Source organism: Empidonax traillii, unplaced genomic scaffold (genome assembly GCF_003031625.1).
Source record: "Empidonax traillii isolate 1590-97213 ecotype Southwest subspecies unplaced genomic scaffold, ASM303162v1 scaffold113:size1526484, whole genome shotgun sequence".
NCBI classification, from domain to species: domain Eukaryota; kingdom Metazoa; phylum Chordata; class Aves; order Passeriformes; family Tyrannidae; genus Empidonax; species Empidonax traillii.
The window spans coordinates 1,129,750-1,152,038 of NW_020955306.1; the positions used below are offsets into that span (position 1 = coordinate 1,129,750).

The 22,289-nt window shown below is 36.2% G+C and overlaps 1 protein-coding gene across 1 annotated transcript in view; it reads left to right on the forward strand.

Moving 5' to 3' along the window:
* DOK6 (docking protein 6) overlaps positions 1 to 22,289 on the forward strand; it is a 240,685-nt gene that overhangs the window by 78,918 nt on the left and 139,478 nt on the right. The window contains exon 2 of the mRNA XM_027882863.1: positions 13,236 to 13,343. Within this exon, the coding sequence (XP_027738664.1) occupies positions 13,236 to 13,343 (108 nt within the window). The remainder of the gene's footprint in view (positions 1 to 13,235; positions 13,344 to 22,289) is intronic.

Consider the following 22,289-nt stretch of genomic DNA (forward strand, 5'->3'; position numbering starts at 1 on the left):
AGGTGATTATTGAAAGATATTTAAAGTCCAACAGGGCAGTCTTAAGGAGACCATAGGGAAAACAGTGGGAAGCAGGGACTTGTTAATTTAAAAGGTAGAGGAGCCAAAGGAGAAATTACATATTTTGTGCCGTCTGAGAAGAATAGAGTTGGATCCTTCTAAAGAAAAATAGAACAAAAGGCTCTGCCATCAAAAGATAAGATGGTACAGCATCCTCAACTACTGAGTGTCATGGTGTCTGTCTTGCTGTGACTTGATGCTGTGAGTTCACTGGTGAATGCTGCACTGAACTACCAAGTCTTCACCTGAATGTCTCTCTCTGCTGAAAAATTCCTTATAATATATGTTAAAAATACAAAAGCCAATAGAGAAATGTACTAAAACAAGTGATTTGGATTAAAAGGCAAAAATCTTTTCATGCAGATGTTAGCTGCAAGAATTAGATTTTCCACTGGGACAAGGCTCATAAATTAAATCACAATAAAAACTGTCTCTCCAAAGCACAAGGACTACGTATTGGCCTTTGAGAAACTGTGAAAACAGAATTACGAATGTGAAATGTCCAGTGTTTTTTCTCCCTGCTACTCCTGAGAAAGGAAATTATTTCTATCCTAGTAAGCCAGTACCATGAGGACAACAAGAAAAACTGTCATACTTCAAATATCTCTTTAGATATAAATTGTGTGACAAGTAGGGAAGGAGATTAAAAAGTATCAGGCACCTATTGCATGGCTTTCTGCAAGTGAAGGAGGCAGGGCTCAGTGACTTGCACATTTTCTCTCATACATCTATGCCCAACTCTTAGGTACCTCTATTTCGGCTGATATGCAAGCTGGGTCATTGCAGTGTGTGCTTTAAAACTGGAAGGGAATATGTATAGCAATTGCTGCTCTACAATGCTGGACTTAAACCCATTTTTATAGTGGCAAGACTGTAATGACCACATAAAAAATGCTTGGATTAATTTCTGAGGTACTGGAAATTGGACCACATAAAAAATGCTTGGATTAATTTCTGAGGTACTGGAAATATAACTGTGATTTTAGAAGCCTATTAGTGATATAAATACATCAATGCATCTATTGGGGAGTAACCAGAATATGTGTTAACATGCAGGGACTATGTGTTGATTAACATGCAGGGACTGAATTTTTTATATATAAATATATATATATATATATATGATGATAATATAAAACTCCTCAAACTGTGAATTTTTTGGTGAGGATGACTGAGATTTTGAGTGTTCTTTTATTTAATTTTACACTTAAAACTTATTTTCACTACCCCACCCTCAAATCAGAAACTTTAAGGTATTGAAAATCACTTGGGAATTCTCCCTGTGACTTAACAATAAAACAGGTCAAGACAACACACTTTCTGTGGACTTATCTAAGACTATGGTAAGCCAGTCAACTGGCACCATATACATTAAGCAGCAGCTAAGGATCGATCATAATACTTTGCTTATTTAACTTTTCTAATACAAAAAATTGTAATAAAATTGTTAGTCCATTCTCTGACAGTATCTGTATTTGCAGAATACAGAATTTGACAATTTTTTTTGTAGTTCATGATTCATAGTATGTTCTTATTCAGAGTAGCTATTAATAAAGGTAATCATTCTATTAAACTTACTGTGTGTTTTCCATAAAATCTGCATATTTTATATTGTAACTAGTTTTCTGCTGACTTTTTGCGGGAAGGGTTGCTTAACAAGAAAGCTGTGGTTTTGTGAGCTTACTCATTGCCGTCACTATATAATACAGCTGTATCTGGAATAAGTCTCCTACTCTTTCAGTCTTATGCTTAAAGTCTTACTGAAACTTCACAACTGAAATACAAGGATTAATCAGTTAATACTGCAAAGCCAGATGTTGCTTCTGGTATAATTAATACTAATGAGCACACAACATTCCCCTTCCTTTCTCTTTTATGTTGCACTGTGCATTACAGCTTCATATCTTGTATCTGAGACCATCTCAGCAGTGGCAGGAAGTGAGAAGTGAGCAATTTTCTGTTGTCCTATCTGCACTTTTAATACTGTGAGTGAGAAAAGGTACTCGTGTTAGCTACTCTTAAACCAACATACTGAATGTTTGTACTCTAAATATGACCAGAAATGCTAAAATTTTTTTTTTCTTTTTCCACCCACTCTTGTCCTCAGGTAGTCCCCACAGCATAGAAAATCCATGTGTTTTCTATTTATATGTGTCTGATGAGAATATCAAAATAAATTCCATCAGTTGGGTAGACTAATAATTTTCTTCTGCCCATGGGAAATGATTGAGAAAGGACAGTTTTAGCTCCTACAAGCTTTGGAATGTTGGTGATAATCAACAGTAATCAGTGGAAGTGGAGGGAGGCGTTGGGAAAAATCTTTTGAAAGTTTTTTTTGCTCTTGGATAATAATATTAGCTTGTTGGGATGACCATAGTTCCTCTAACAAAAAGATTTGTGTTTGTTCTATGATGCGTGGAGTGTTACTGATTTGGGTGTGAGCCAAAGTATGTGAAAGCATGACTTCTGTGGATTTACCTGAATAAATTTTTGGTGGATCTCTCAGACACTTCTATGGCAGACTTTTTTGAGACCTATCACAGGTACAAAGGAGGGAATTCGGAGTGGTCTTTTGTACTTAGGAAGTCTGGGTTTGGAAACCATCTGCTTTTCCTCTATATTATTTCCCTGGGGTCATAACTACATGATTCCTAATCCCCTGTAGTAGCATATTTCCCCACAGGACATCCTGTCTGGGAATGTAACACACCAGCTGCATTTGAGTTCACAGGGAAGCTATTTCATGCTTGTTTTCTTTGAGTAAAAGCTTGCTTTCTCTGTTAAAAAATTGTTGTAAAGCTGAACAGAACTGATGTTCGTAGTTACAAGAGCTAAGGGCTATAGCTTTTTCTTTCAAATCCTCTTAGTTGTGTGTAAAAGTACTTGTTTTCTCATCCTTTTAACGCTTTGGATTGTCTTTATTTGGTGCAATGTTGATGTATTGTAATAACAGACTGGTAACATCTTTAAGCAGATTTTCAGCAAATATAGCAAAAGAAGCAAAAAAATTGTAAGAGTGGCAGAAAGCAAATCACTAATAATAATACGAATGAAGCAGTATTTTTGAAATATGTATCTTTCTGTCTGCATGCATGTTCCTCTTAAACTTATAAGACACAGAGGAAATTATGTTGCTTTTTGGATGCCTGATTTGACCTTTTTTATTTTTTTTTGTTTTTACTTTAAAAATTCAAGTTAATTCTGTGTATAAATATTGCAGAATATTTCACTGAATTACTCCGTTTTTGTATCCATTTAATTTCTGCTGCAGAGGATTCTTGCTAACTCTTTTAACTATTTCTGCTTACCATGAGATGTGAATTCATTTTCCTCCCCTTCAGTTAAAACTAAGAAGTAATAAAGGTCTTAATATATGCTAGCATTTTAAAAAACTATTAAAATCTATTTGGCAGGAGGAGATTTAACCTATAGGTTACAGTAATGCAGGTCATCAGATATCACAGAAAACATCACTGGTATTAAACATCCTCTTGAACATTGCTATTTGTATTGTCCTGCTTCAACTCTACTGCAGGCTTCATTTTGCAGAACACCTTATTTTCTGTATAAGACAAATTTCTCCATAAAATCTAATGGACATGTCACAATACTTAAAGAGGAGGCAAAGCAAAATATTTAACTATATAAAAAAGGTTGTATTTGATTTGTAGGAAACCAACATGATTGATTCATACAGCCTGATACTTCAGAGGTTTATTGAATGATATGTCATATATAAATGTCATTTTGAAATTCTGTACCTCTTCTGTAGTACAGTGCATCAGAGTATATTTGAAGAGCTTTCTTCTGCATTGTCATTTATATATTGTTTTGTCTCACAATGTAAACATATTGCATACCCGTCATGTGTACATGTGTGCCAGAGGCTGTGACCAGACCTTTAATAGAGTCATTTATAGATTACAGTGAGCTTTTACCCATATATATCCATGCAGCTGATTTTGCAAGGTTTTCTAAATATATGCTGAAATGACAAAATGCACTGAAGAATAAAAGACTCTAACTTTCCTTATTCTACTTTGAGGATCGATTGCTGTTAAAAATTGTGCACCTACATAAATATACAGTGGCACTTAACAGTCAGCTCCTGTTGTTTTTTTCTTTGCAGAAAGTGCTTTAGACTTAGTGCTGTGCTCAGCTTTATTAAATCCCGTGCAAAGCAAAGTTTCCACTTATTTGTCAGTCAAAACAATGGCATCCTGAGGACTGTGATGCTTCTGCTAAGGTGCGTTTCTGTGTGATAATGTAGAGAAAAGTAAAGATAGATGAACAGAGGACTGGAGCACCCTCCTATGAAGACAGGCTGAGAGAATTGAGGTGGTTTAGTGTGAAGTAGAGAAGGCTCTGGAGAGATCTTAGAGCACTTTGCAGTACCTAAAGAGGGCCTTCAAGAGAGATGAGGAGGGACTTTTTACAAGGTCATTTAATGATAGGGCAAGGGGGGGAATGGCTTCAACTGAAAAAAAAATTAGGTTTAGATTGGATATTAGGAAGAAAATCTTTACTGTGAGGATGATGAGGCACTGGAATAGAAAAATTGTGGATACTCATCCCTGGAAGTATTCAAGGCCAGGTTGGAGGAGGCTTTGAGAAAGCTGGTCTGGTCAGACCAGCGCATCCCTGCCCATGGAGTGAGGAGGGGGGTTGTAATTAGATGCTCTGTAATGGTCCCTTCCAACCCAAACTGTTCTGTGATTGTGTTAGAATACTAGCTGAGGTAAACCCGAGGAATAATTTTGGATTCTGAAGATAAATTTGAGCTTGCAACCCTCTAAATTGAAGCTGTAAGAATTGTTTGAGTTTTTGTCCCTCAGTAGTATAGAGCAGATGTTAGTGATTACTGTTTTGTTCTGAAGCTCTGCTGCATTTTAAGGTATTCTGTTGCATGGTTTTGATTTTTCTAACACTTGTTTTCACAAATCCCTGCTTTCCTAAAATAAAGTATTAAGGATCTGAGCAGAGAGATACCATAATTCAAATTGTGTGTAAAGCTCTGAATTTTGTTTTCTAGAGACTTAAATAAGAAATCTATATCAATAACTGTCTATTTCTCAGCATTAAATTCCCTTGTAGGTACATTAAATGCCTAGAATTTTTTCAACAACAAAGTAATGACTGACTACCTAATATGTGTAAAAGATACTGTATTTCAGTTTATTAAGCTCATCTGTGAAAGAGTCCATAAGACGCTCTACTGTAGTGATATTTCCATTATTTCTATGTATATTTATAGGATGAAAAATAAAGGAGTTTTAGATTTTCTTCTGTAAATATTGCTTTCCATTGCAGAATATCAAACCATTCTTTGTGGTTTGTCATATTCAAGTGGGCTGTGTAATTGCAACTAATTAAAGTAAAACTTTGTAAAAAATGGTGTGTGAGGGGGAATGTGATATTTCCACTAAAAAAACTTCATATGAGTTAAGTAAGGTAGTTACTACAGTTTTAAGAAGTTACTCAAATTTAATATTAAAGTTTTGTGAAACCATAACTTTCTCTGTGTTTTTGTGTGGGGTTTTTTTGTTTGTTTGTTTTTGGTTGTTTTGTTTTGTTTTGTTTTTTGTTTTGTGGTTGGTGGTGGTGGTGGTGGTGTTTTTTTTTTTTTCTGATCGCCTTTAGGAAACTAACTTTAGGAGGAAATGCAAACTTGGCTACATAATTGTTCCTAAGCAGATGCTGCACATTCAGCTTTAGCTCAGTGAAATCATGCTTGAGATTTCTTGAGCATAATAATTTCTTTAAAAGTATTGCAAGATCTGAGATTTTTCTGCTAGATGAATGCTAAAAGTGTTGAAACCAAATTTTTGTTCTGGTTTTGAGGGCTTTTTTCCATCAACTCTGAGGCCAGACATGAATCAAGAAGTATTAGTTTTCCTCCAAAAGAATCACTGCAGTTAGTTAGTTAGCCAAAACTGAGCCAGAAATGCAGAAACCCAAAGAAATGGCTACTGGAACTGATCTTTTAAAATAACCATAAGATCAATTCAGATGTAAGTTATAAATTCTGCTGATCTGCAAGTTGCTATGGAGTCAGAGTGTGTTAGTTGTGAAGGCTGTCCTTCTGTCCTTGAATTGCCCTGCTGGTACTTCAAAGCAAAGTAACGGTGGTGAGTTTTTAAGCTGTGGGTGCTTAAGGATTGATAAAGTTCTATAACACTTTTCACAGGAGTACTGCCTGCAGATCTGTTCACATAGTATGCTCCACTCTCTTTTAAACACAGGAAAAAAAAGACTTCAGATTCCATAACTAAAGTGTTTATACACAGAGTAGGTTAGCTAATAGAAGAATAGTTGGAAAATTGCTATGATGTACTTTGATTTCACATAAATCTCTAATAATAAAATAAATCCTTTTATGGGCCACATGTATAGCCTGTGACTATAACACCATAAATTATAGTATATTATAAGCATCTATATGAATCTATAATGGTATGTTATGGCAGCAGAAAGATGACGTGTGTATACTATAACTGGGTGAATTGTCCCTAATCATCTCTCTCTAACCATCCTAATTCTCAGACTACAATCAAGCCCACAAGGATTGATCTAATCTTAGATGAAACAGTTTGTAGCAGATGTTTCAGCATTTCTTCAGTTCCCAACTTTAAATGCCTGCAGATTTGCAATAATAAAAAAATGCTATTAGAAATTTTAGGATTCGAACTGTGACACTAAAATGATCTAAGGCCTAATTGTATTGTTGCGGAAGGTCATGTTACAAGCTCAGTAAACTAAAGCTTAACCTTGCTAATTAGGATGATAAAATTAAGCTCAAGGGTACACACAAGGTTATCATATATGAGGAATATTTCCCTGTTGGATATTCTTCATAACAAACTTTCAGACTTCATTTCTTATTAAAGAACTTACTGGTGATCTTTTGGGGATATATTGTGGTTTTTAATCCTGACTTTACAGTATAAACAGCTTTACTTTAATTGTGCTTGCTTTGTGGTAGATGGTTTGGTAATGTTTGAAGAAAATGTGTTAAAATAGGCAAGAATAGAGAGGTGGAGAGTTATAATCAATTGAAAAAAAAGGAAAAACTCCCAAGTATCTTGTGGTATCTTGTGGTACAGTCTTGGTACCACATCCTAGGGCTGTTGACAGAAGCAAGTAACCTCTTGCTTCTGAGCAGGGCTATGCGTTATTTTTGCCTCTCCTGTTTGTGAGGTGGATGTCAGATGACTGTGGAGTATCTGCTCTCCTGTTGGGAGATGGTAGTTCCCAGTGGTGTGGTAAAGGAGCAGGAGCTGGCCTCAGTTCCCTGCTACTCTGCACCCTCTGCGCTAATTTGGGAGCTCAATGCTGTGCAGCAGTGTTTTGCCTCTCTTGCTTCTTCATACGAATCCAAATATGCAACCTGAAATGCACCCAATTAGTGCAGTGGGAACTGCATTTCCGAAAAAGTAGACAATGAGATCAGTGCTGTTCAAGACAGGGAAAACAGTTTCTAGGGCAACTTAATTTCAATGATGCCCAGAAACCTAAGTGCGGGAGGGATGGTAAGCCTTCTTGCAACAGTATTTACTTTTGCATTCTTAGTCCAAAGTGTTGGTAGCATTAAGCATATGGATTGCAAACATGACGTGTTTTGGTTTGTGGTTTGGGATGTGTTCTATTGACTTTACTCAGAAATAGCTTAGATCCTGTAACCTGTTCTGCTGAGGTATGAATGGTTTTGTCTTCCCATTTTCCTCCTGGGCCTTTTTACAGATAATAACTGCTTTTCAATTTCTCTTAAGTTTTACTTGAATGCATGACAAGTGTAGTTTCACTGAATTGGTAAGGTGTCACCCCTTGTCTCTTCTCCCTTAGCCAAATATGCACAGAAAACTCAAAAAGTGGTGGATGTCAAAACAATGGTTACATATGACTTTACTTTGACAACTATTTTTATTTTTCTTACTACAAATGCTACATTTTTAAGTTGTGAATAGATTTTGCTTAGCTCAGAGCTTACTACATTTGTCTCACATACCCCATAAAAAGCAATACCCGTTTTTAATGGAGATAATTAGAGAGGTAAATTTGAATGTACTCATATTTTAGTGGTTTTAATGCATACATTGCAGATGTCTTGTCTAACGGGAGAGCGCTGCCTATGGCAAGTCAGGGAGGAGAAATCAACAAGCCTTTCCTGCGGATAATGAGATGTAAATGCAGGATTGAATATTATTATGTAGTTGTCTTCCTGGGAGAAAAATTTGATGGGTTATGCTAGCAAAAAGCCTCATGAGTGATGCTTCAGTGCCTGTCCTGGTCAGTGATGGTTTCTGTTAGTAATTAAGAGCTGACTCATTGCTGCTTCTCTCAAGAGACAAATGTTTCTACAGCTAGTGGCAGAAAATTAGAGGGTTTTCCAATATACCCAGGAAAGCTGCCATTTGTACTGTGTTTTGAATAGGGGCAGGAAATTTCAGAGCATTTTAAGTGGTTTGGAAAAAAGGCTTATAGTGTTTTAACTTTCCTGTTTGGCATTATTTAATAAAAAAAAAAAAAAAAAAAGATGAGGTTTTTTGTTTTGGGTTTTGTGTGTGTGGGGGTGGGTGGGTTTTTTTGTTGTTGTTTTGGGGGGGTTTTTGTTGTTTTTTTGTTTGTTTGTTTGTTTCTGGTTTTCTATTGATTTGTTTGAGTGCAAAGGGAAATTTCTGGAGTCATGTGTAGCGACTTGTCAATAAAAATCTCTTCTCTAAATATTAGTGATGACTGGCAAAGCTTTATTAGCTACAGCTGTGGATAAAAAAATGTTAAACTGAAAAGCATCTATTGTAAATGACTAGGAAAAGGCTTTAGAAATCTGTGAAAAAATGGATAATCATACAAAAGATTTTCACTGTAAACCAATTATTTTGAATTATTTTAGAAAAACTAAAAAGTTTTTCTTCTTTTTGGAAAAAAAAATTAGCCAGTGAATTTCCTGTAATATGTATTTTAATAGATTTATTATGAACAACCATGGCAAAAATAAAACATAACTGTGTGATATGACCATGAAAAGTAATAGTGCGTTCAGAGTCCAAACTTTTGCATAAATTAGTCAAGAATATTAAAAAATATGATCATGCTGGAAAGGTGAGATGAGCGCTGAATTAAGCAGAAGAAAGAGAACAAAAAGAAGATTATGCAGTGATTTTATAATGAAGGGATCTCTGAAGATTAATAGAAATGGATCAGTACTGGGAATCAAATTTTTGACTGGAAAGATTTCAGAAATCATTTAGGGGCTGGTGAGGTTATATTGTTCTAAGTCTGGAATCGTTTTCTCTCACTAATAAGATGACTCTATTCACGTCCATCCTTAGGAACAGAGACTACTGTCCCCTGCAAGCTTATACATTATAATGAGTACCATTCCCATATGTTATAGCAATGGGCAACTGAATCAGTTCTCACTAGACCACAAGTGTGCTGGGTTACTGGCATGGCTTACTGATACATAATTGCACAACAGGTAATGAGATCTAGAGGAATATTTTATTCCACTTTGCCCACCTTGTAAAATTGAGAGAGGAAGGATGTTGTTTAAAGAAGTTGTGCTGTGCCTAGGGCTCAGTAGGTGATTTCAATAGAATCCTTCTTAAGCTTGTAATGAACAAGTTTTGGTCCTTCTAATTGGCATGGTAATAAAAGAAAGCCTAAAAATAACATGTATTTTTAATACTATGTTTCTGAATTTCTCCAGTAAAAAAACACAATGGCATAGGGTGCCATTTGTGTTGTTTACCCTCAATACAAAATTTTAAAATTGTATTCGTTAAGTAGCTAGTGCTCATCCAAGTATGTAAACCTGATTAAATGATCAAATATTTGGCATTTCTTCAACTATGCATGTGTGGGAAACAGACACTTAAATCTCACAGGAGAGATCTAAGTATTATGGAGACAACACTGTGAGTGGTTCTCATTCCCTCCATTTTTTAAGGGCTGATGCTGATTTCTCTCACAGTGGCTACCCCAGTTATCTGAGGACTTTAGAAGTCTTTCAGAAGTTTTGATTACAGCCAATGGCATCCTAAAGTAGGCCAGGGATAAAAGACTATCTCACAGTTCGTGAATAATTGAGTAGGCTTTTGTATAACAATGAGATGCCTTATGAAAGGCAAATGTTTGTTTGCTGTTTGCTCACATCTGCACCTATTTATTCATATTTATAGGTAAATTCAAATGCTAATGCTTTTTCAAACACTGAAATACAAACTTTCTTTTGGTATAATAAAGTAAAAGGCTGCTGAAATGCAGTAGAACTCTATATGTTTATACCATCTTTAAAATTAGGTTAAAAAAAGTAAAATCCAGATTCAAGGATGTACCTTGGTGTATGTGCATACCATATCAGGAGTCCTCTTTGAGCCATTTCATTCTTCAGATGTCTTCTCTTCCTAAAGGTCTGAAAAAAACAGATGCCAATAAATTGAAACCGTAACAGTTTAAAGGACAAACTTATGGAGCTCTTGCTATTTGGTGTTCTTTAAAAGCAAAGGCTGTTCATTCCTGCAGTCTATGTGCTAAAGCCTTTGAATTCATCCCAGTTCGGAAATTTGGGGAAAGGACTGGTAAAGAGCATCCTTAAAGATAACTAGCATCAAGCCCTAGAATTCCATGGATGCTTTGTAGTGCCCATTAATGAGATTCTTCCTCTAGAATTTCATCAGCTTAGCTGCAAACCCTTAAACTCGCTTTCAAGCTGTCCTGAATTGCAAAAAAGACTGAAGGTGTCATTCAGGATAACCTGCTCGTTTGTCACTGAAGGAAACGCTTTGGAGTATGCATTAGATGACCTTTTGTCCAGAAAATGTTCTCATCCTCACAGAGAGAAATCTTGACTCCTCAACTCTGATGTCTAGTTGCCTTTTTTAGGGATATTTCCAATGTACTGGATCTAATATACTTTGCATTAAAATGAAATATGACTATGCCATATATATATATATTGAAAAAAAAAATCAACTCCTACCAATCTTCAAAAAAGTTTGGTTAATTAATATAAAATATCTGTTACATTATCAGCAGCTGTTCAAAATTCAGGTAATCTGTAAAATGCAGATTTCATGGCTATGCCAAAACCCACCACCACTGGTGATGTGGCCTTGGGTTGTTCTGTATTTTCTAAAGAGAATTTTTTGAAGACTGTAAACAATTAAAGGCAGATGATGAAAATAAGAAAATCAAGGAAATGAAATGAAAAGAAGACAGTGGGTTTTACGTTGAAAACGAATTTTCTCCTCAGAGTAAGACAGATGAACCGAAAATACACACAGACTAAAAAAACCACCCAAGATCCCAGAAGAGCCAGGAGTATTATTAAAAATGACACTTTTATTAAATTAATAAATATGTCTGCTTTGGACAGTTGGTGCTATTGCTTTTAATAAGTTCTAAATAGTATGAGTATTCTATACTTGTGTGTGCAGCTTTTCACTCTACAGCATTGTGTAGTTAATATGGTTTAAACAAGAAATAACTGTGGGAGCAGTGCTATAGCTTTGGCAAAGTCAAGTTGCAACACTGCCTAGATGCTATTTGAAGAAAGTACTATCTAATAAAGATGGTTTATGATGTCCCACAGTGTAATGTCTTTTTTTTTTTTTTTTCAGGAAATATGATATTGTCTTTGCTTTTCCCCAGGTTAGGTGAAGTAATTTCTGAGACAGGAGGTACAGTTCAACAGTTGACACTTTACAACCTTAGTTGAAAAGCCCTAGGAATTGTATGCTTTGTAAGCCGTATACTTGCAGAGGATTTAACTAAATGCTATGCTTCCTGACAAAAGTCTTCATAATTAAATGTACTGATACTGTACTCCAATGGTAGGTTTTTAAAACAAAACACTTTTTTGACTGATAACATTCATCTGAGGTAATGGCAACAGTATAGTGTCAGTATTATTATATCATAATGTGGTTAATTAAGCTTAATTAATTTAATGATACTACATTTGCTGCACGTACTCAGTTTAAACAGCATCACATTGAGGGGAAAACTCTCTGCTCATACTTCCTTGATATTTTTAATTCTTTTTTTTTTTTTGGTAATGGGAGATATGGTTGATTCAAATTAAATAGTACTGTATTTTTTGTGCTGTGTCATTAAATTTTGTAGAATTTATACAGAAATAAGGCTCTTCACATATGACCAGTGGAATCATCACCTAGCATTGGGTTTGGGGTTTTTTTCAATTTATCCTTGAATTAGTAACATAAAATTCTGTATAGTATTGTTTATAGAGCTGTGCTAGTATTGAATAGGATAATGAAGTAAACTGCTGTCATAGATTATGAAACTAGATTAATATGTAATCTCTTACTTGCATAATATAGTCTAGAGGATTATTATTAGTCAGCTTCTCTTTGAACTGCAAATCTATGATTATGTGATAATTCAATCCTTATTTTAATATTCTGTTTATGGCAAGTAAGAATGCTTGGTAGGTAGTCTAATAAAGAACTCTTGTTGTTTAAAAATGCTTTTAAAGCAAAATCTAGTGTGTTTCTCATTAAAATGAGAGGATAATATTGGTTTGCCCTGTACTTTCTGGAGGATTTTATTTTTCTCTACATGCTCTCAATAGTTAATAATCTGCATAGTTTTTCCTTAAAAAGTTTGTCATTGAACTGAGAGAACTGGATGTTCTTGTCCAGTAATGGTCACATAAGTGCTTACTTCAACCTTGTGGGTTTCTTTCTGTGTACACAAGGCGATGCTAACTCCTGATTACTGTGTTCTGTTAAAAACTGCAACAACTGTTTCTCAATGGTATCACTGCTGTCACAGAAATAGAGCACAGACAAATGTGAAAGATAGAAACGTGAAGTGATTTCTGAAAGTACTTTCTCTAAAGACAGTCTTACAATTCCTTTTATACTCAAAGTTCATGGATTTACTTATATCTCAGGAATTGTCAAATTTGGCATTCATAAAAGAAATTGAAGCAAAAAAGTCTACAAAGGACCGACAATCAAAAAGTATAAAAAGACAAATTGGGTATATTTGTGTAGAAATTACTGATGTTCTCAGAATTTTTCAGGCTTTGGAAATAAAACATTTTCATTTTAAAATATCTTCCTAAGTCAATTATGTAACTGAATGCATTTATGTTACTCTCAACCTTTTAAGAAAAAATTAATAGAATCCTTTGATTTTGTTTGCAGATTTTCAGGCGTTGTTGGTTGGTTTTCAAGAAGGCTTCCAGTAAAGGGCCCAGGAGGTTAGAAAAATTTCCGGATGAGAAGGCAGCATATTTTAGGAACTTTCACAAGGTAAGTCATGTCTTTCTGGTGAACTGAAGCATTGCCTGTTTACCACTCATCCTTGGGAATCGTGGTTTTGATATGTCTAACTTGCAAACAATACGATAAGGTTGAAAACCTAATCCTGACAATAGTAGCACTTTAAAACATCTCTAAGTTTCAGTGATGCAGCTGAGATATCACACTGGTTTTTCCCTGATGAGCACAAAACCCTCAGTGTGTGTGAAGTTACAGAATAATGTGGTCTTTTTTATTTAAACATTAGCAGTTCAAGAATGTGTAAAATTGGGTGCCTATTCAAATGTTTAATCGGTAATTATTAACTAAGTATTGAACAAATTCTGAAAATGCTAAATGCCTCAGTTATAATGGTGACACTCATTGAATACATAAGGTTTTTCCCAGAACTCTTTGAGATTTACAGGGTCTGTCAACAACGAGGATTTTTAGCTGTAAAAAGATGGGATTCACTGAGTGAGATACTCCCTGCTTTCTCTGTCACTTGCATTTCTGTGATAGGAAACAAGATATTTGAACATGGGTTTTTCTTTCTGTCTTGTAAAGTACTGCTAGCCTCCCTCTCAAAGTCTGCCAGTAGACTTCACATTAGTTAATCCTAAAATAGGGCAGGGCTCTGTGCTTGTACTATCGTCTTCTATCAAGTAATTTTTAGCTTATGTCATGTCAGTGTTAAATATTACATTAAAACTGTCAAGTTGAAACACAACGTAGACTCAATCAAGGGTCACACAGCAAGCAGTGAAAAAGTGTGGATGTAAGCCTAGATCACACCCTCATCTCTGCACACCCTTCCCCTGCTCCAGCATAGGGGCCCTTCCATGGGACAAAGTCTTCCACAAACTACTCCAGAGTGAGTCCCTCCCACAGCCTGTAGTTCTTCATGAACTGCTCTGGCATGGGTCCCTCCCATGGGGTGGAGTCCTTCAGGAACAGGCTGCTGCAGCGTGGGCCCCCCGTGGAATCACAAGTCCTGCTAGCATCTGCAGCATAAGCTCTTCTCTCCATGGGCCCACAGGCCAGGATCCTGCTCCACCGTGGGCTTCCAACACGGCCACAGCTTTTGTAGAAGCCTTTTGGGGAAGTTTTTGTTTTTTAGTTCTTTTTTGAGCATGTTATGCCTATAGCATACTTTATTTTTAAAAGGACTATGAAAGACTTTATATGTTGTCAACTGTTGTCATTGTAGAAAAATAATATGAAATGCAAGAATTGTTTGAGAAGCTAAGAAAATAACATAAATACAGATGCAGATGGAGGGGTGGCCATCTGCAAAATGGAAAGGAGGAATGTTACTCTTTTTCATCCCTTTTTTTCCTTCTTATTCCACTTCTTGAGCACAAGGAGTGGGATGAGAAAGAAATGAATACTCTTTCCTATTTAAAAGGATAATGGGCTTCTGGCTGTAGAGAAAGAGGAATTGTATCCATTCACTTGGATTGTGCCCATTTTTCAAAGAAAGCCATGAAATAATTTCTGAAGGTATATATTCAAAAATAGAAATCCTGAATCTTATTCATTGGCTTGATTTTTTTTCTTTCCTCCCCAAGGATATTTTATTATTTCATACTGATTATTCTCCTTGGTTGCCTCCATTCTGATAAATGAAATAGTGGTGAAGTGGATGTGCATGACTTGTGAATAGTCATCAAGTGTAACTATTGAGCGAACAGTGCAGGATCAGTTACTTGATTGCTAGTATTGGGTGAAAATACCCTGATTCTCTTGCTTTCTTTTTAGAGCTGTTTATTGGTTTATTTTGAAGTTGTTAAAAATGCATATTTATTTCTAGCCAGTGCAAACTGTTAGCCCTGTTTTGAAATTCTCCGTTTCTTTACTCCCTCACAAAATACAAGGAGGGCATATGGTATGCAAGTTGAAGATTAACTCTGAACTCTGAGAATCAATGAAAAAAATATTAAATATTGAAGAAAGGAGAGCTGGTGTTTTAAGAGACATTAAAATATAAGTTGCAAACCTGACTCCTTATGAAAGGACAACATTCTTAAAGGGGCAAAAGACACTGCTCACACTGTAATATTCATATAAGACTATATCTATCGACCCTGAGATCCTTTTTCTTGTACAATCTCTTTGTAACTAGTAGAAGAAAGGGGGTGGTATACAGTGGGACTGTGATTGTCCACTGTGATTGTCTAGGAATTTATGTCCTTCAGACTTTCAGATCAATCTAGGTTACGTTGGAAGGTCTAGAAGTAGGACAGAGATTGTATTGTATTGTGCCATTTTTTTAGCTGTCATGCAGAATTATAGAAGAAAATTTTACATCTCAAGTGGAAAAAACAAAAATTAGTCTCTTTGATTTATCTGCATTCAAATCAGTATCCACAATCACAAACAGTACCCCAATAAAAGATCTCCATCAAGATCTCCACTGTTCCATGTTTGAGCTCGAAATGAGGCTCAATGAAATTCCTCTTTAAAGTGTTTTACCTAGATGACAACATATGTCCTATGCTTAGGTGAAAAACTTGTGTACTGGGCAATGTGAGTTACAGAAGGGGCTAAACAAAGGAAAAAAACACACAAGAACTGGTAGCACAAAGCTATGAGAATTAAAAATAGAGATTTTCTGGTATACATATGCTAAATAAATATTCATTAATGAGTAAATAAACTGGCCTCTTTAGAAAAGGGACTCCCTCCCCCCCAGCCAGTATCCAGGTCATATATGGGTTTATTTGTTATTCTGCAAATTCTGTAAATTGCTGTTGTGCATTGCTTTTGTGTTGTTTTTTTAACTAGTAATTTTCTTATTTTAAATAACATAATGACATTAGTCCTAGACAAGTGCCTCCTGACAACAGCAGTGCATATTACATTCATTAGCCAAAATGTGACCTCATTTGTTCACTCCAGTTTCTGGTATCAAATTAAAACTTCTCATTACTGTAAATGTATATCATTACACTCTTGCTCAGGTAAGTTATAGCTTAGCCGTACTGTTTTCCCTTGAACATTCATTGTAAAGGTTGTGCAGAACAGCTCTGTTAACTCCCAGTGTTCCTTCCAAGGAGGGCATAAAATGGCAGTAGCTCTGTACCCGTCCCAGAGGTGGGCAAGTTCTTGGTATCTGTTCCTACACTATTGGAAAGGACCTAAAACAGACACCACAGCTTTACCAGCTTAAAAGAGGGCATAAATAACAAGCTTGCCTATTTCTGTAATAGAAGATATAATGTATGCAAAAAGTGAGATTCCTTCAGGCTTTGGAGACATATTGATCAGACAGTACCAGTGCCTGTTACCCATTAGGAGAGGTTTGCACGAGCATTACAGAAGGTCAACGTGGTTAAGTAGCAACATGAAGGTTACTAGAAATAAGAGCAAAACCTGAAGTGCATCCAAGTGAACTCAGAAAAACATTACACAGTTGGCCAGTGAATTGGTAAAGTGGAACTAGGAAAGGCAAAGTAAGGTTTGAAGAACAACTCGCCAGGATAGCTAAGACTGATTATAAGTACAGATTCTGAACCATGAGGGGCAAAAATCTTCCCAGAGACGCAAGAATATGAAGAAAATGTGCAAAAAAGAGTAGAAATAAGCACTTTTGCATTGGGGTTTACTGTAGAGAAAAATGACATGTTCTAGTGTGGTTACGCAAGGGAGGATTCTGCAGAGATATCTCTGTGTCGTAAACTTGATCATAGATACTTCAGGCCCAGCTACGCAGAGAATACTGTTACTCAGGAGCCCAAATGGAACTTAAGGATGACATAGCTGAATTACTCATGATAGTCCATAAATACCAGAATGGGAATCAACAAACAAGGATTCTTCCATTCCTTGTGAAACTTCCAGTTCCACTCATGCATGCTTCTTTTTCATGTATAAGTTTAATAGCCTTTACCTGAAGCAAAGGTCTTGTGGATTGGGTCTTGCAAGGTATAGCTGTCTTGGAGCAAGAGAAGTTTGAATCTGTAAATGCTAATGTGCTTCCCCTTCAAATAAATAAATAAATAGCTGATGTCTGGTATAGAGTTCAAGATTTACTGACTTAAGCCCCCCAATATGTGAGACTGTTCTGTTAGGATTGTGTAAACAACAGCTATATCTAAGGTTTAGAGTTTCAAGTTAGCAAGATTAAAGTAGGATGAGATTTTTAGATTTATTTTATTAGTTTTTCCTGTCATTATATTCGATTATGATGAGCTTTATATAAATCTGCAAATGCAAAATGAAATAAATTGCACGTTTTAGTAATGACTTCTGATAGTCAAAAATATATAGGGGACAGATGGTTTTAAGCACATGTTGTATACTGTGTCCACAAAAATAGATAATAATCAAGAAAAAGAATAGTAGTACCCTTTTAACTCTAATTCACTGAATTAATTTGTGGCCAGGGCCACACAATGGGAAATACCTTACAATTTTCTTTCACTGCTTGATTGTCCTGAAGAAACTTGTGGGATGCAATCCCAGTGATTTATGACAAGTTCTTATACCAGCTACAGCAGTCTCTTGAACAAGTCTTGGCATTCCGGTCTCCTGTGCATGTGTGCACAAGCAAACACCTATAGTTTTTTGTGGTATGTTCATAGTCCTGTCTGGTAAGAGGAAGGAGGGGGCAGGTTATATTTATGTTTAAGAACACTATATTCAGGAACAGTAAGATTTTCATTCTTCTACATTACAGCTCCTAATCCGTAATTGAGATGATCTTAAAGCATGAGGTGCTTATTCAGGATAAGCGAATTCCTGATTACTTTGAAAACAACTGAATTTTGCCACAGTCATCTCTGTGCTAGCTCATGCAATTCTCAAATGTAATTACAAATCTGAAATGAAAAATTAAAATATTTATATGTGGTAACATTACCAAAATCCTTATAAGAACTTCTCTCCCATTGTTTCCACTTAGTTACCTTTGGGTTGTTCTGGTTTGTTCTTTTCCGTGGTGTTCTCTAGACACTGCCAAATTGCCTAAATAACACTTCTTGTTGCTAAAAAAAGGTGAACTGGCCTCCTGTTCACTGTAGTTTTTTCCAAGAGTCCTGTTTTACTGTGGAGTATTTCAGACTCTTGTATTGCTCATGGTCACTACAAATAAAAAGTTGTGCAAGCCTCCTTATGGGCATCTATAATCTGGCACGCTACTATTATCACTCATGATATTGCATGGCTTCTTAAATGCAAAGACATACTCAAAAAGGAAGTTGGATTACCATCCATCAAAATGTAATTGTTAGGCTTGATTCATGGGCTTTTTTGTGATAAGGTATATTGTAACACTTGATTTGCATCCAAATTTGAATATTATTTGAATTCCTCTTCTGCACTTTTTTTTTCCTTGGTATAATTGTTTTTGGTATAATTGTCTGTTTTTCAAAATCTCAAATTCAAACCTGTCTGGTTTTGGTCTGTTGACCATTATGCTTCTACTATTTGTTTGTTGATTGATAGTTCCTCAATTAGTCTTTACTTTCTCATCTGGTTAAATTCATGCAAAAATTCATATTCAACAAAACCTGAATAGGAATACCTTATTAAGATATGGTCATATTCCCAAATTTTGGATTTTTGCTTTGAAAATCATCCCAATCTTAGAACACTTTCTCCTTTCCCTCTATTTCCCTTATGCCCATTCTTTAAAAGTATGGTCATTTTTTTCCACAGAATTTCTTTCAGAAAATTTCAAAATAGTGATCTCAAAGTAGTATTTTCTTAGGAGCCCAGTGAATGTGTGTGTGACTGTGTTAGTTTTGAATAATATTTTGCAAGTTTTTTTCTGCAAATAATCAAGGATTGAACAGTTATTTTTTGTGTCTTTGCTCTTTGATGCCGAAAGAGGTGCCCAAATGTACTTCATGTGATTTTTACATCCTTATTTTGCCAAGTCTTCCAAAGAAGAGATAACTAAATTTTCCTGAAAACTATATTCTTGTTTTTTCCCATTTTGACATTTAATTATCTTCAAATATTTGTTTACAGCGCTTTCAAGTAATACCTTCTAGTAAAATCATCTGGTTGGTGTGGAAAGGTTGTGAAGGATATTGCTTCCATAGGCTGCTATTACTCATCTGATGAGATTAAAATGAACCCTGTTTAAATGAAAAACTGTTAATAAAATTACTCAGTTATGTACACCAAACAAAAAGATTTGCAGCAATTATCAGATCCCACTTAAAATATAGAAGTATTTGAACAACGTAGTTGTTCAAAGCAAGCATTCTATGCACCAAAAAGCAAATTGCAGGAATAATTGGAGCTGTGCTGGTAATAAAGCTGCTAATAGAGTCTGAGCACATCAAAGGGCAGCATGCAAACGAATAAAACAAAATCTTTTTCAACAAAGATTGTATTAAGGCAATAACATCTTCTTTTCTTAACAATATAATGAAGAAATCTAGTTGAGCATGCTGACAGGACTTCGAGCTCCTACAAACATGGATATAAAATGCAATAAATAGTCCCTTCCTATATAGGACTCCATCCACCTAAACCCTGGAGTCACAATGTATTAATTTGAAGAGTCAATTCACAGGCTTGATTCAATGAAACAGTATCAATGGGTGGCATTAAACTCCTCAACAGTGGCATCAGTGGCTGAATCTAAGTATCAAGGAGGAAAATGAAAGTGGGAAAAGGAAAGATAATCTCTACTTATAACACAAAAAAACCACGAAGACCTATTAGTGGTGATTCTTATATGAAGATCCATGTACACTTAATACAGTAGATGCATACTAATAGTTGAGTGTGTGTACAGTCTGGCAGCAGAAGGGACTCTCTTGCCCTTACAAATCAACTGTTTAAATAGAAGCCTGTATTGCCATTATGTTATTAAAACAAGCTGGAAGACTGAAACTTTTCCTTGGAAAAAAATAATATTGGATAGGGGAGGGCTGTTTAATCATTTCAGCAGGAGGAGAAAAAAAATTATAATGCAAAATTTCCAAAATGCCACTGATGCATAGAACAATTCAGGGCCTCTGGAGCCCTTGTAGATTAATGTGCTGCTCAAAGCAGCATCAGTCAGATCCCATTGCTCATGGCCATGTCCAGCTGGGTTTTGAACATCTCCAGGCATGGAGGCTCCATAATCTCTACAAAACTCTCCTGCACCTGAGACCTGATAACCAAAGCAGGAAAAGGGGCTGGGAACTGAATGGATGGAGTTCAGCTCTGCTGAGGAGGCCCTGAGGGTCCCTTTGGGCAGTGGGCTGAGCTGAGCCAGCTGTGTGGCAGTAATGAATGCAAACCATGTCCTGGATAACCTCAGGAGGAGTATGGGCAGCAGAGCAAGGATGTTCAGCCTGGAACGCTTCTCTCTACTGAGTGTATATTAAACCATACCTGTAATATTGTGCCTAATTCTGGTCCCCTTACTGCTCTATTCAAGACAGGGAAAAAAACCAGAGAGTACTAGTGAGGAATTTGGGAGTTGGAGAACTTGAGGAAAGGCTGAAGGAACTGAAGACTGAAGGAAAGACTAAAGGAAGGTTTTCACTAGCAAAGAGAGAAGGCCTGGGGGCAACTAGTAACAGGCTTCCAGTTTTGGTAAGGTGGCTGAGGTGTTCTCTTCTCTAGGATGCCCAGGGGAAGAACAAGTAGCAATGGGCAGAGCTTACTTCAGGGGAAATTACCTTGATATAAGGAATTAAAAAAAAAATAGCTGTGAGAACAACTAAACAACAGAACAGGCTAAGCAGAGAGGTCAGTATTTCCTTGCTGGAAATCTTCAAGGTCTAGCTTGGCAAGGCCCTGTGTAACCTCATCGAACACCCTGCTTTCAAGGTGGACCAGGAGTTCCATCCAACACAGACTTTTCTGTGAACCATGAATTAAAATTGCTACTAGCTCTTGATATATTCCTGAGCCGCATGTATTGTGTCAAACTGGTCTTGCCCTCTCCTGAGTATATTTCAGCTATTTTTAGTGATGGAAAAAATATACTTAATCTTCCTAGTGTCCCTTAAAACAGTCTCAAGAGAACTCTTCTTTGAACTGCTCTTGTGTTATTGCCTTACAGCAGAGAACGCAGTGTGTCAGTTATGTATATTTGGCTTTTACCGTGAAAATCTAGCCATGTTTTGGAAAAGTTTAAGGTCTTGCAAACCTGTGTTTTGCGTGTATTTTTTTGAAACACTTCTGGCTTTGACAGCTAAAATGTCACATGTAATCTGTAAAGCTTCAAATATGATGGAAATTCAGATAATTTTCTCTCTTGAGTAATGAAATATGTTTGCCCCAGTTCTTTCAGAGAAGAAAGAACATTCTGACATTCACTGTAATAACTACTTGTCGTTTCTGTAGACTAGTACAAGGACAGGTGTTTGAGATGAGATCATGGAGCCATTCTCTGTATGTATATCCTCTGGCACTTGGTAACAGGGAAAGGAAAATCATTAAATTAAAACTTAGAGAAGAAATAAACCAAATAGAGCAAGAGAGAAAAATAAAGAAATAAATGTTCTGCCACTCTGTGAGAGACCTTATCCACTGAATATCTTTTAGAAACATCAAGGTTGATAGAAAGCCAGTTGTGCAAAAAATTGACATGAGAAATGCTAAAGTGAAGAATGGGATGGGAAAATTTGAAGGAAGTGTTTATTACTAGAGGTAATAAATTTATTTTAGTTGACTGCACAAAGCCAAGGAGACTGGTGCAGAAATAAAAATCCTAACAATGAGAGAAAGGCGAACAAGGAAATGAAGAGCATGGACATAGTTTTCCTCTTCCGCTCCATTGTACTTGGGGCAAAGACAGTCTTGCAGCAGGACCAGGTGCACATTAACAGAAAGCAAGGAGGGATTGTTTGGTTTTTGGCACCCAAGCAAATTGCTCATTAATGAAACCACCTCATTTGTGCCAGCAGCTGGGAGGTGTGCACTTCTCAGACATTGCCCAGGAGTGGCCAGTTCTGAAATAGGAAGAGCATGTGTTTGGAAGTGAGGGTTTCAGTAGCAGGG